At 40.7% G+C, this 13367-nt stretch overlaps 1 protein-coding gene across 1 annotated transcript in view; it reads right to left on the bottom strand.

Annotated features, from left to right (window-relative positions):
- KDM5B (lysine demethylase 5B) overlaps positions 1–13367 on the bottom strand; it is a 111636-nt gene that overhangs the window by 51806 nt on the left and 46463 nt on the right. The window contains exons 14-20 of the mRNA XM_054979489.1: positions 13012–13131; positions 12189–12383; positions 11027–11208; positions 9646–9770; positions 9259–9409; positions 6979–7093; positions 4807–5162 (exon numbers count right to left, since the gene is read on the bottom strand). Of these exons, the coding sequence (XP_054835464.1) occupies positions 4807–5162; positions 6979–7093; positions 9259–9409; positions 9646–9770; positions 11027–11208; positions 12189–12383; positions 13012–13131 (1244 nt within the window). The remainder of the gene's footprint in view (positions 1–4806; positions 5163–6978; positions 7094–9258; positions 9410–9645; positions 9771–11026; positions 11209–12188; positions 12384–13011; positions 13132–13367) is intronic.

Below are 13367 nucleotides of genomic sequence, written 5' to 3'. Positions count from 1 at the left end.
TTGACTACAGTCCTAGGTAAACTGTATTTTCTCTCCTGTGAGTGTATCCTTGGACAGTGTATTGACAGGAACCAGAGATGAAGTCTCCTCATTTGTAGCCTGGCTAAGTGTATTACAGCTGTTGTAGCTGCCAGGAGAGTCTGAAGTTTTAGTGCTGACTGGTATCTACAGGCTGTAAAGGATCTCACTAGGGATTGTATCCTTTGTGCTCTCTCCAATGGCAGAAAGACCTTGTTTAGAGAGGTGTCAAGGACAGCTCCTATAAATTGCACCCTCCTAGGAGGGTTCTAATTAGATTTCTTGAAATTTATTATGAGTCCCAAGTTACAGTACATTTCTATTATTAATTTTATCTGCTCCTGAAGCAGGCCTCTGGAATGGGCCAATATCGGCAAATTGTCTAAATAAGAATATATGGAGCATCCCTACCACTGCCATGCATTTCATAAAGACACTAAGGGCTGTACCCAACCCAAATGGTAGAACCTGGTATTGGACACTATTCCCTTCAAATGTAAACCTCAGGAATTTTCCATGAGGAGGATGGATAGAAATGTGAAAATATGCATCCTTCAGATCCAATACCATGAACCAAGAGTTTGAGGAAGTAACTGTAACACCATGTTAAGAGTTACCATCCTAAATGGAAAGCCAGTTTGGTATAGTGGTTAAGAGTGCGGGACTCTAATCTGGAGAGTTGGGTTTGATTCCCCACTCCTCTACTTGAAGCCAGCTGGGTGACCTTAGGGTCAGTGACAGCTTGTGGAAGCTCTCTCAGCCCCACCCACCTCACAGGGTGATTATTGTTGTGGGGATAATAATGGCATACTTTGTAAACCGTTCTGAGTAGGTGTTAAGTCGTCCAGAAGGGCAGTATATAAATCAAATGTTATTGTTATTAAATTTGAGGACTCCAACATTATTTGTTTAAATGTCTTAAATCTGTGTCTGAAGCCCCCATCCTTTTTCTGGACCAGAAAAAAACTGAAATAAAATGCCAACTGGGATTTGGATGTGGGGATGTGCTGAACTGCCGCTCTCTCTAATAATGGTCTCCATTCTACAGTCAAAGCAGGTGAAGAGTCCAGTGTAAACTTTGGAGGAAGACTCAAGACGTGGTAAACTGTCAAACTCAGCTTTGTAACCATTTTCAATTATCTCCAACACCCATAAATCTGAGGTGATAAGGCCCATGCTGAACAAAAAGGGTGAGTCTATCACCAAATACTACACACTGCTCCTGTTCTGGTCAAACTGTTTTGGGTTCTAAGCCTGATTTTTGTTAGAAGATGGGTGAGTACCCTGCCTCAGTTCATGTAGTGGCTTCCTTCTTTGATACTGCCCCTGGTTAACAGGGATTGAGTGGCTCTGAGGATTCTGATATGGTTGGTATCTATAATGATGATGATGATGATAACTGCATTTATATACCGCTCTTCTAGACAGATTAATGCCTCACCCAGAGTGGTGAACAAGTTAGTGCTATTATTATCCCCACAATACAGCTGAGGAGCTGGGGCTGAGAAAAGTGGCTTACCCAAGGCCACTTACTGAGCTCATGGCAGTAGTGGGATTCAAACCAGTGGAGTGCTGATTTGCAGCCAAACCACTTAACCACTGTGCTACAGCAGCTAATAATGCCCCCTGTATGACTGATATTTTCTGTGGGGAAACCTTAATCCTGATTGTTCGCCCAGTGGCAGGATCCCATAAGACTTCATGGTCTGTTGATCCTTTTGCTTCTGCGAGAGGTAGTCATCATTTTTTTTCAGAGAACAGCATTTGACCCTCGAACGGCAAGTCCTCCACTCTGCTCCATGTTTTACTGGTAAGGCTATTGAACAATGCCACGCATGCCTCCTAAGCATTATAGCTAATGCCAACACTCCAGTGGATGAATCAGTCACATTCCTGCCCATGTTGATCTGCTGTTCGGACAGCCTCAATGCCTCTTCCTGGATCACTTTCACTAGTGTTCTCTGGTCCTCTGGCTGCCAGTCATTGTAGGCTGCCATCTTGCTCCAGAGGAAAATTTGGTAAGCCTCCATAATTGCTACGTAATTTGCAATCTTTGTATTAAGGGCTACCAAGGCATAGATTTTCCATCCAAGACCGTCAAGTTTCTTTACCTCTTTTTCAGTGGGTGTGAAATGAGGCCCCTGTCAATTTCTGGATTGCATCTCCTCAGTAACTAGAGATGACAGAGGGAGGTGGATGAATAGGAAGGGGTATTTATCCTCTTTGGTCTTATACAGACCATCAGCCTTTTTTAGACCTAGGTGACACAGATGCTGGTTTCTTGCATAGAGAAGACATGATTTCTACAAAACCCTCAATCATAGGGAAGGCAATATTGGCTGGGTTCCCAGAGTACAAATGCTGGAGTATCTTATCCTCTGATTTAGGTGTCATAGATGTCACATCAATGTCCAGCAATTTAGCCATATGGAGCATCTGTTCCATGTATAGGCAAAAGTTGTTGGTAGGTGAGTCCGATCCTACCTCTCCCACTGCCTCATCAGGGGAATGGTCAGATGGTAAGCTGGAGCTCCGTTCACCTTGATAAGGTTCAGGGTCTGACTTAGACAACTAGAATGCCATAGAAGATTTAGGGATGGAGTGAGGCATTGATGCAATTTAGTTTGCATGAAACGTTCAAAGGCAGATCTGACCGATTCTGCCCTCAATGGTTCTCCCACATCAACATCATAAGCTAAAGGCATCTCTTGGTGAAACCAGGACAGGCATCTGTGAGTACAGCAAGGTTGGTATAAGTCTTGCTTGTAAATCTGATGTCTTAGCACCAGGTTCGTTCTCAGTAGTTCTCCCTCTTCCTCTGAAGAGGAAAATGACGACAACTTACAATACAATGAAGGTATGTACGGAGGCTCAGTGACTTCAACCTCGCATGGTTCGGCCATAGCATTAGTCACCTTGACAGAAGACTCCTCTGTTTGGAGGAGTGATGGAACTTAGATCTGGTTTTCTTTCTCATTGACTCTGAAAACTCCAAAGTCTATGCCTCTATCTCTTCGGATCTGTGTTCAGATCTGAATGAGCAGCTGAAGCTATGTGCATCACACTGGCTGGCGCAATTGAGGATTCTCGTCTTTGTGTGCTGTTGGAGCGTAAGCATTTGAGTCAGATCAGAGTGGCTTGGAGAGCCCAAGGTAGAATGATGTTGTCAACTTCGAGGCTGTTCTGACAGATTCTGATTCTCCAGAGTCGAATGGAGTTGTGGGACCTGAGACATCGATGTTGATTCCAAAGGGCTTCGGGCCCTTGACATTGGAGCAGATGGTGACATTGGATCTAATCGCTCAGCTACTCTGCAAGAGCAGAGGACTTAGCAGTTTGGTGGAGGTGCTCGCTGATGCTGATAAAGCCGGTTCCCACAATACGGCTTTGAGCCTAATGGCTCTTTCTGCCCAAGCCTTGGGAGTTAAGTCCTGGCAGTGTTTGCAAGAGTTCACATTGTGTCCTTCTCTCAGATGTGGCAAAGAGAATGCCCGTCAGTCCTCATCATTTTGGTACTGCGCTGAGTGAATCTTTTGAAAAGGGCTTTTTCAGCCATTCTTACAAGACAACGGATGTCTCTGCTTAACTTTCTCTTTCTCACTGTTAGGTTATCGAAAGAGCAGGAATAAGGCTCAACGCAACAAGAATAGAGGAACGTGCTGCAGAAGAACCTCTTAGACCGGTGGCAAAAGAGGAACTAAGAGATGAGGGTGCTGCCTCTTCCATAGCATGGGCTGTTTCAACAGGAAGCAGCCGTGCATGTGCTCTGGGGGGAGAGCTGCTCCCAGTGGCTTGCTGTAGATCTGGAAACAGCGGGGTTATGTTGGTATAGGCAAAACCCTCACTGGAAAAATCCCTCTGGAATTCAAGTGGATTAAAAGCTGCAAAACATCTTTGATTGGCCGGCCTGCGCATGCATAGTTCCATGTGCACCTGCACGCATGGGACACACAATGAACATTTATTGTGTGGGGCCAAAGGCTATTACAATAAGAATGCATAAAAAGGAACACAGACAAACTACATCAAAAACAATAAAGGGAGGATGAGATAACACTTCTGGGCAACTCTCTAGGCTGCCGCATCTACTGTCTTCACCCCAAAGACTAGGGCAAATTCCTAAGGCATCATTATGTGGAGTCCATTTTTTCCTTAGGGATGGGAAATTGGAGTGGGGTGCTGGTAATTCCTCAACCTAGGGAATGTAAATGGGAGCCCTGTACCTTCCTTACACTGAACATTACCAAGAATGCATTGAGAATTTCACAGGTGGAAAAGCAGGGGTATAAAATAGAAATATTATTAATTGAAACTCATATTGAATCATTACAGAGTGACTGTTTAAATAACAACTTATTTCCTAAGTGTAACCAAGTGTTAAGAACGTTAACTGTATCCATTCTATCTTTCTCCTCTTTGTTTTTTCCACTGGGGGCAGCTATTTTGCCTATGAAACAATGTAAGGCACCATATACAATGACAACTTATTATTATTAACAATATGAGCTTGCATTTTAAAAGAAATTATTTTAATCTTCAACTAAAAGCATGAAATAGTGAAGTTAATAATGCAGATGAATATTTTAAAATGTTTATTATGAATGAAAAGCAAAGATAATCAGACTTTGCTTTCTTCTATACTAAGATGATAAACCACATCTCACACAATAGCCTCAGCCTAGCATTCTTTTCATTTTATTCTGTGCAGGTTGAAAAAAGTTAGTTACTTTAAAGTAACAAACAGCAAATTGCAACTGTGGGGTGGGGGAAGCAAGATTTAGCTTCTACCTGGACTTTATTAGGGTTCGGGCCTTGTCATCCCAGTGTTCAGATACTGTTAAGAGCTCTTGAAGCCTAGCCATTGACTTCTCAACTGCAGGGTGAGGAGCTAGTCCAACACCAGAGTCTATGAGTCTTCTCATATCATCCAGAGTAAGTGAATTTTGGTCCAGGAAAATCTGCTGTACATCTTCTAGCCAGCGTGCTTGTTCAAGACGCACTCTCAAGTCACCGAGCTGGGGAAGATCAACATCAAAGTCAAAACTGACATCCAAGAGTTCCTGTAGTTCTGAAGCACTGGGAATTTCTTCAGACAGAAGTTTTTGGCTATATTTCTGGAATTCTTCCACACGATTAAGAAGATCCTGAAAATACAACAGAAAAATTTGGCAAAATGTGAGAACTCTCATGTCAGAATTTCTATTACTTTAAGCACAAGTCACAAGCAAGGAGCCTCTTAGGATCCATTCATATGTCATGAATAAACAGACACTTGTTTATAATGGGCACAATCTTGTTTTGTTGTGATGCTTCTCATACAGTATCTCCTGCAATAGATGGAAGTAATCAGTGGAGTCCAACAAGAAGTGGTTCTGGGACCAGTTCTATTTCACCTGTTCATTAAAAAATCCAGAATTGGGGTGAGCAATGTAGTGGCTAAGACTGTAGATGATGCTATATTATTCAGGATGATAAGGTATATTCAGAACAGCTTCAAGATGATCCCTCTAAATTGAGTGATGTGATGACAGTGGCAAATTAACTTAAACATAGTTAAAGTGATGCACACTGGAACAAAAATTACCTAACATTAAATATATACTGATAGGATCTGAATTGGCTAAGACTGAGGGAAAGAGATCTTAGGAGTGTAGTGGATAGCTTGATGAAAACGTCAACTTGAAGTGCAAGTAGTAAAAAGGTAAAGTAGTAAAAGGTAAACTACATGCCGGAGTGTATTAGGAGAGGGAATAAAAATAAAATGTCCAATATTGTAATGCCCTTATATAGAACTACAGTGCAGCCTTGTTTGAAATACTATATGCAATCAGGATATCATATCTCAAAAGGAATACTGCAGAGCTGGATAAAGCACAGAAAAGGGCAACAAAAGGTTGGAGTACCTTTCCTATAAGGAAAGGTTAAAGAGTCTGGGACTTTGCAGTATAGAGAAAAGTGGATATAAGATAGTGGTTTATAAATTAATACAACTTAGAGAAAGTGGATAAAGAGCTTTTTCTTCCTCTTCCATAATACTAGATCTTGGGCTGCACCTAATGAAATTGATGGACAATAAATTCAGGATAGACAAATTCAGGACAGATTCAGATAAATTCAGGACAGACAAAAGGAAGAACTTCTTTATTCAACAAGCGATTAAATTGTGGAATTCACCGTCAGGGGATGTAGTACTGAACTCTAGAATAGATGGGATTGGACAGATTAATAGAGGATAAGGTCCATCAATAGCAACTAGTCATGATGACTAAAGGAAACATCATCCAGAGGCAGCATGCCTCTGAATACCAGTTCAAGGAGACAACATCTGGAGAAGGCCTTGGTCTCTGTGCCCTGTTAATCAGCCACCAAGGCACCTGGTTGGTCACTGTGTGAAACATCATGCTGGACTAGATGGGCCACTGGTCTGATTCAACAGGGCTACTTTTATGTTCTCTGCTGCACAAGGGAGATTGAGCTCTTCCACTTTCAGAAAACTCCAGCTAACCTCAAAGTCCAAATCAATCAGGCTGGGCTAACTGGAGTTTCTTTCTTCCTCAGAAGGCAGGATTCTGAACATGGATTTAACATGGGGGCCTACAAGGAGAAAATAAACTCTAATATGGCTCCTGTTCATTGGATTTGCCCGCCAAATCTGAGTTTGAAGGTTTCTAAAACAACAAAACTTTCATTTTCATGAAGTATATATTGGTTGCATATAATGAACACAATTTTAATTTATATATAAATTCTATGTGCACATTTCAGCTATTGATAAAGTAAGAAAAACACCAGGTCTCTGCTAAATTGTTTTACACTTTAAATTACTCATATACTTTTAAATTTAACAGCAAATACCTCATATATTTACCCAAATCTCTCAGTGTCCTGAAATCATAAAGCATATCTTAGAATTTATCACCTGAAAAATATTTTCCCTCTCATCTCCAAGAGTTCAGTTACCTTCAGCAATGCTGTTTGGCTGAGGACACATGGCAAAGCATAGAGCTGTCTAACAAATAACCGGAGTTCATTCACAGTCAGCTGATTTTGGGATTTTCCTCCTCCAGACCGATACCTACAATTACACAGACATTTTCATATTCCTTAACTTTCAGTATATGTGTCGTCTCAGATAACACAGGGAATATTCATGTTGGAATAGATACTTTTCTCCCTGTATTGAAGCCATAAACATTCAATGTATTAGATGGAACAAGCTGAAGACCCATATGGAACCATAGTTGGCCAACAATTGGAAAATCCCACACTTGTAGATCTCCAGAATCTCTCCCCTTTCTCTTTTTCCTGAGTTACCCTCAGCTTCTCTTAACATTGTAACCATTCTGGATCACATTTAGCCCTCAGCAGGCTGGGTTTCCCCCCTCTTTTGGTTAGTGTATAAATCTAATTTTCTCTATACCCATGGAATCCCTTGATTGAGCAGAGACATCTGCCCTGTCTGTGGATGACCCCACTGTGCATTTTTTGTTACAAAAAAAGGTCAGCCAGTTAATTGCTAAATGTAGTAATTTAAACCTTTTGCGCTCAAAAGAAACATTAACACTGCTAAAAACCATACACTTATAAAATACTTTAGTCCGCTTTCCCTACAAGCAGGCTCAAAGCAGATAACATCACATATGAATACAACCACAGTAAAATCACATTAAAAGACATAAAATTGAGCAGTGTATAACTCAAGGCAGCAGCCCATATTGCTCAACAGAAGCCAGTAAATCCCATGAGATTGAACTGGTAGACAATATTAAGCATGTCAATGGTAAACTGGGGTGAAGAGACCAGCAAGGGAGCTCGCCCACACCACAACCTCAGCCCATATGCCTGGCAGAACACCTCCGTCTTACAGGCCCAGTGGAAGGATAGCAAATCTTGCTGGGCCCCAGTTTCAGGGCCACCAGACTGATGCCCAGACCGAAAATGTCCTGGCCCTGGTCAAGGCCAAGCGAGCATCCTTGGAGCCATGGACCAGCAGCAGCTGTTTTTTGGCTGAATGGAGGCATCTTCTGGGGAACATATGGGGAGAGGCTGTCCCGCAGATATGCTGCTCTCAGTCCGCTAAGGACTTTGTAAGTTAACACCAAGACCTTGAACCTTATCCAGAACTCCACTGGAAGCTAGTGCAGCTGGCACAGAGATGGTGTTATATGTGCCCTATATTGCATCCCCATAAGGACATGTGCAGTCATATTCTGGACCAGTTGTAACTTCCATACCAGACCCAAGGGAAGCCTTGCACAGAGCGAGCTGCAGTAATCTAATCTGGTGGTGACCATTGCCTGGATCACTGATGTTAGGTCATGGGTCAAAAGGTCAGACATGGGTCAAAAGGCCAGACAAGCTGCCTGGCCTGACGCAGATGAAAAAAGGCAGACCTGGCAATGGCTGTGATTTGGGCCTCCACTGACAAGAACTCCTAACTGTCAGAACGGGTGCATGCGATGCCCCATCGACGGCTGGAAGCCGGATCCTGAACCCAACAGCCCATGATCCAAGTGCAAGACCTCCCTCTTTGTGGGGTTCAATTTCAATTGACTTTGTTTCAACCATTCAGTCACGGCCTCAAAAAGTTTTAGCCAAGCCATCTGGGGTGGAGTTGGGCTGGCTGCATGACTCTGGATACAACTGGGTGTCATCTGCATATGACACCCCAGTCTGAAACTTCGTACCAGCTGGGTGAGGTGATGCATACAGATGTTAAATAACATTGGTGAGAGTATTGCCCCCACACTAACAGGTGCCGAGTTGACAGCTTTTCCCCCAGTGCCACCCTCTGTCCCCAACTGTGGAGAAATGAGACGAGCCACTGCAAGGCAGTCCCTCGTATCCCCACATAGCACACAATGTTTTCAGCACATGAGCTGGTTCCTGAATCCCAATTATACTCTCACAAGCGGAGGGGAAGAGAAGAATTTTCACCAATTCTCATTGCAGAGCCCCATATTGTACCCCATTCTCTTCCAGAGAGTGCCAGGACCTCCAGGTACTACTTTACAGGGACCACGTGGCAAGGAGGAGGTTGAAGCAGGAATGGGAATGTAAGAAAGATAATTTCTATGACCACCCTTTGGATCAAATTCATTATGTCAGAATTTTGTATTCAACATTTTTTTTAGAAAATAAGCAAATTACAAAGCTTAATTATATATCCAGATGCATGTAATGATGATTGCCACATATACCCTCTCCAGCAGTTCAAAATCACTGACAAAGTAATATTACCTGGTTTGCCTCTTGCCATTAAGAAGCTGCTGTGCAACTGAGGCACATTTTTCTGCATCCTGAGTAACTAAACGGAGGTGTCGTAGTAGATCATTGTCTGGGAACTTCCTTATTTCTGATTCTTCAATTAAAGCCTTGAAACTCATGAGACCTTTGGAAAGATAAACTTATGATTATTATTTTAATTGACTCATTTTAGTCTGTGTTTTTATTACTCACTAATGAATGTTTATATTAATTTGTCTGTTTAAGGCTGCAATCCTTTGCACATTTACTCTGGAGTCCCATTTAACCAAGTGGGAATTGCTTTGGAGAGAACATAGATAAAATGAGGCTGTTGATTTCATAATGTTTAGTGGTACAAAGCAGATAATGAAATATACATACTTTTTTTATTATTAACTTTTGCCTCCAAAGCTTCATTAACATTAGATGCCCACTCATTGTAGGATTCTGCCCGCAATTTAAGTGCATTCATCATCGGATAAAGTTCATCTAGTGTATATCGATATCTGGAAGTAGTACAAAATGTAAACAATTTTACTGGCATTTCAAATGTGTATATATATATATATATATATATATATATATATATATATAAACCATGCACAAGAAACATTCCTGCATTATGCACAGAAGTAAGGTAGAAACTCTATGTTATGGAAATTATATAGCTGCAAAAGGGAAAGCTAAAAATCTCCTGTACTCTCTCTTCTACAACATCTAGCAAACTCATTTGCACGATATCTTGCAACACAATGTTTTGTCACATCATACTTTTTAGATTACTAACACTCCAATCCTGTAAAAATTGTTTCAGTCTAAGGCCACTAAAATCAATGGGCTTAGACTGGAATAAATGCCTAGGATTTCACTGTAGCTATTTCAGGAAGAGATTTACAAAAATTATTTTATTAATATAAAATCCAGGCATTTAAAAAATATTAAGTTCTTGTCAAGGTCGATGATTAAAGATAACTTGAGACAGTGTATATCATCTCCGTCTGTCAAAATTGTCTTCAAGACCACTAGGGATCATTGATTTCTATTGGTATACACTAGAGCCTCTCATCACTACTTCACAGCAGGGTGCAGACAGCAGCACTAAACCAGGAAATATACAAGTCTGCATCTTAAACTATAGAGTGGTACAGAAGAGTCTTGCAACAGCAGACAGCTAAAATGCAACTATTACCACATTAAAAGCTTTCCCACAAAACCTACATTGTGGCAAAGAAAGACAGCAAGCATACACTCTATAAAAGTTTTGCCTACTTCTATTGTTATTTAGTACTACAAACAGGGAAGTTACAAATAGGGTAGTTCTTCAAACTACCACAAGGAGAAAATATGCCTGCACTGTAAGTCATATAATTTGTGACTTAATTACAAAGTACTTGTTTTCAACCCACTTGACAATTTACAAATTAAACTACTAACTGGCAGAGTAGAGAGAAGCTAAAAAGATACTAGCTCCTAGTGAAAGCTAAAAATTCACGTAAGAGATCTGCACTTATTTTTTAAGCAACCACATCCCTGTAGTCCTGCCCTTCTTCTCAACTAGAACTGTGATCTACTCTGAGAAATTTAATTTATATTAAACTTTTAATGTATTGACTTACATCAAGACAGCAAACAAAATTCATTTGTTAGACCTCTACTGCACAACCTCCAGTGGATTTAGCAATTAGATTTTCTATTTCTATCCAATATATGATTCAGGAACTGAAAAGCAGAAGAAACTACAGGTCTGCAAACAAAAGCTTACCCCATTTTATATTTATATGGGGCACATGTGCAGAGATCTTCCACATGATACAGGCATACCAATAGGCCAGGGTTACATGAACAGGAGACAGCAGACATGTAGCAAGTAGTTTTACACTTTATGCACTGGCGCTCATCATCTGGCAATATTTCTAAATTCATTCTCTCTGAATCAGTAACTCCCTATAATAAAGCAAACATACATTTCATCAGAGATTAAATACAAAAAGTCCATTTAAGTAAGTAGATTCCAGAGAAGATATACAGCACCCTTCACTGAAAGTTAGGCATGCTTAAGCTTCATATCAGGTGTCCTCAACCTTTTGGAGCCTGCAGGCACATTTGGAATTCTGACACAATGTGGTGGTCACAGTAACAAAATGGCCACCGCAAAATGGCCACTGCAGCTTACCTTTAGTCACACAGTGAAAATCCTTGTGCTATGGAAGCTGTTTCCGCTAAAGCAATGTTGTTAAAAATCTGAACAGCCATTCAATACTCTAATGGACTTTGCAAAAGTCCCACCCACTTTCTAAAAACACATTGTGGGCACCAGGAAAGGTATTGGCAGGCACAACTGTGCCCATGGGCACCACATTTGGCATCCTTGCTCCATATAAATAAGATTTTAAGCACTTACCTATACCTATCATGCAGATCAGAAAAATGGCTGTTTAAAGATTAACAGCTTAAACCAATAAATAAACTGATTGAGAAGTTAATTACTTCATCATTAATAAACGGACAATAACATTTATTTGTAAAAGAGCTTGTGACTATACTGATGGTATAATCTTCTTCAGATGAAATAATTATGAGGCAATTACTATTTAGAGTAGCAGAAACATTATATGGCTTGCATCTAGTGAAAATCTCTGCTGACAGAAGGGATTTCTGTCAGTGGAACAGGACTTCCTTGCTTCTCCTTCCTGCTGCAGCCACAAGTACCACCTTAATTGCCACCACTGGGGAACCAAGGACACCCTGTAACAGCATGAGGGGTTGGGGGGGGGGAGTTCACCTCCTCTGCCTATTAGAAATTTTTCATTGGATCTAATCTTACACTGGTTACTATCACAAAACACACAGATACACAGGTGTTCTTAAAGTGGTTGTTTTAACATACAGAAATTGAACCAGCAATAAAGCTTCACAAAACGTACCAGCTTACACACAGCCTCCCGTAAAGCTTTTTCATCTTCAATCATAATAGCCATGTCTTTTTCAACAGTAGAAGCTACCACCACATCAAGACTTTCTGCTTTGGCGGCCATTCTACATATCATTTCATCATGGGAAAACACACAATAGCGGTTTAACAAGCGATAGTGTTCCACACACTGGCGACCCAAGGGCAACTAGAAGAAAAATGACAGCAACTGAAGTTTTCCTTTTAAAACAAACTTACAGAGTCTTTCAAAAGACTGTTCAATTACTCTGTTTGGTTAAAGCTACCCACTTGAACTGGGAGTGGATGAGTGGGTGGAAGAAAATAAACCTCACCGCCGCCCTTTCTTGGACCTAGCACAAAACCAATCAAAAAGATTTATTTAAAACCATTTACTGCAGGCATTCAAGATTACAAGCATCATACTCCATTTCCCTAACCATAAAAGGTGCAACCTGTACTATCACAGATTAGGAAACCTATGTTTTACAAGAGTTCCAGGAGTACAATGGAGTTTTGATACTTTAGATTAGAGTTTAAAAATAACATCAAGTTCTCGAAAACCTGACTTCATATTCTGAAATCAAACTTCACAGAGGCTGAAAACATTTGGCTTTGGCTCTTATTCTTCAACAGATGAAAAGTGCTGCACTGTGTTAAGATCGATGGCCATACTGTACCCCTACCAAACATTTTTTGGTTAGCTATCAAATAATGTCTTTAAAACACTGAAAAAATTGCCCCCAATAGTGGGCACTACCATACATAGTTCAGAATCCATTTTCAAACAAAAGTTCACAACATGATTTACAACATACCCAGTCAACTGTGCAGAAGTTAACAGCTTCAGCAAAATTGAAACCTTGATTAAAGCCACTGTGATAAGCTCTTGGAAACGTAATCACAAATTCACCAGCACACTGGTTGGTTCGGTAAATCTGGGACAAGCAAAATAAAGACACAAAATGAATTATAAGAGCCTCTATTTTAAAAAGAGCCCTAACCAAGTGAGACCAAGTATCAATATAGTCCAGAATTTTGTCTCCTATAATGGCCAAGCACATGCCTCCAGGAAGCCCATAGGCATGGCTTATGTTATTAATAGCCCTTGATAGATTAGTCTAATCCTTTAAGAAAGTCATCTAAGCTAGTAGCCACTACTAATTTAAAACTA

Source organism: Eublepharis macularius, chromosome 5 (assembly GCF_028583425.1).
Source record: "Eublepharis macularius isolate TG4126 chromosome 5, MPM_Emac_v1.0, whole genome shotgun sequence".
Lineage (NCBI taxonomy): Eukaryota > Metazoa > Chordata > Lepidosauria > Squamata > Eublepharidae > Eublepharis > Eublepharis macularius.
Note: the sequence above shows the minus strand (reverse complement) of the source record. Positions and strands in the feature narration are given on the sequence as shown.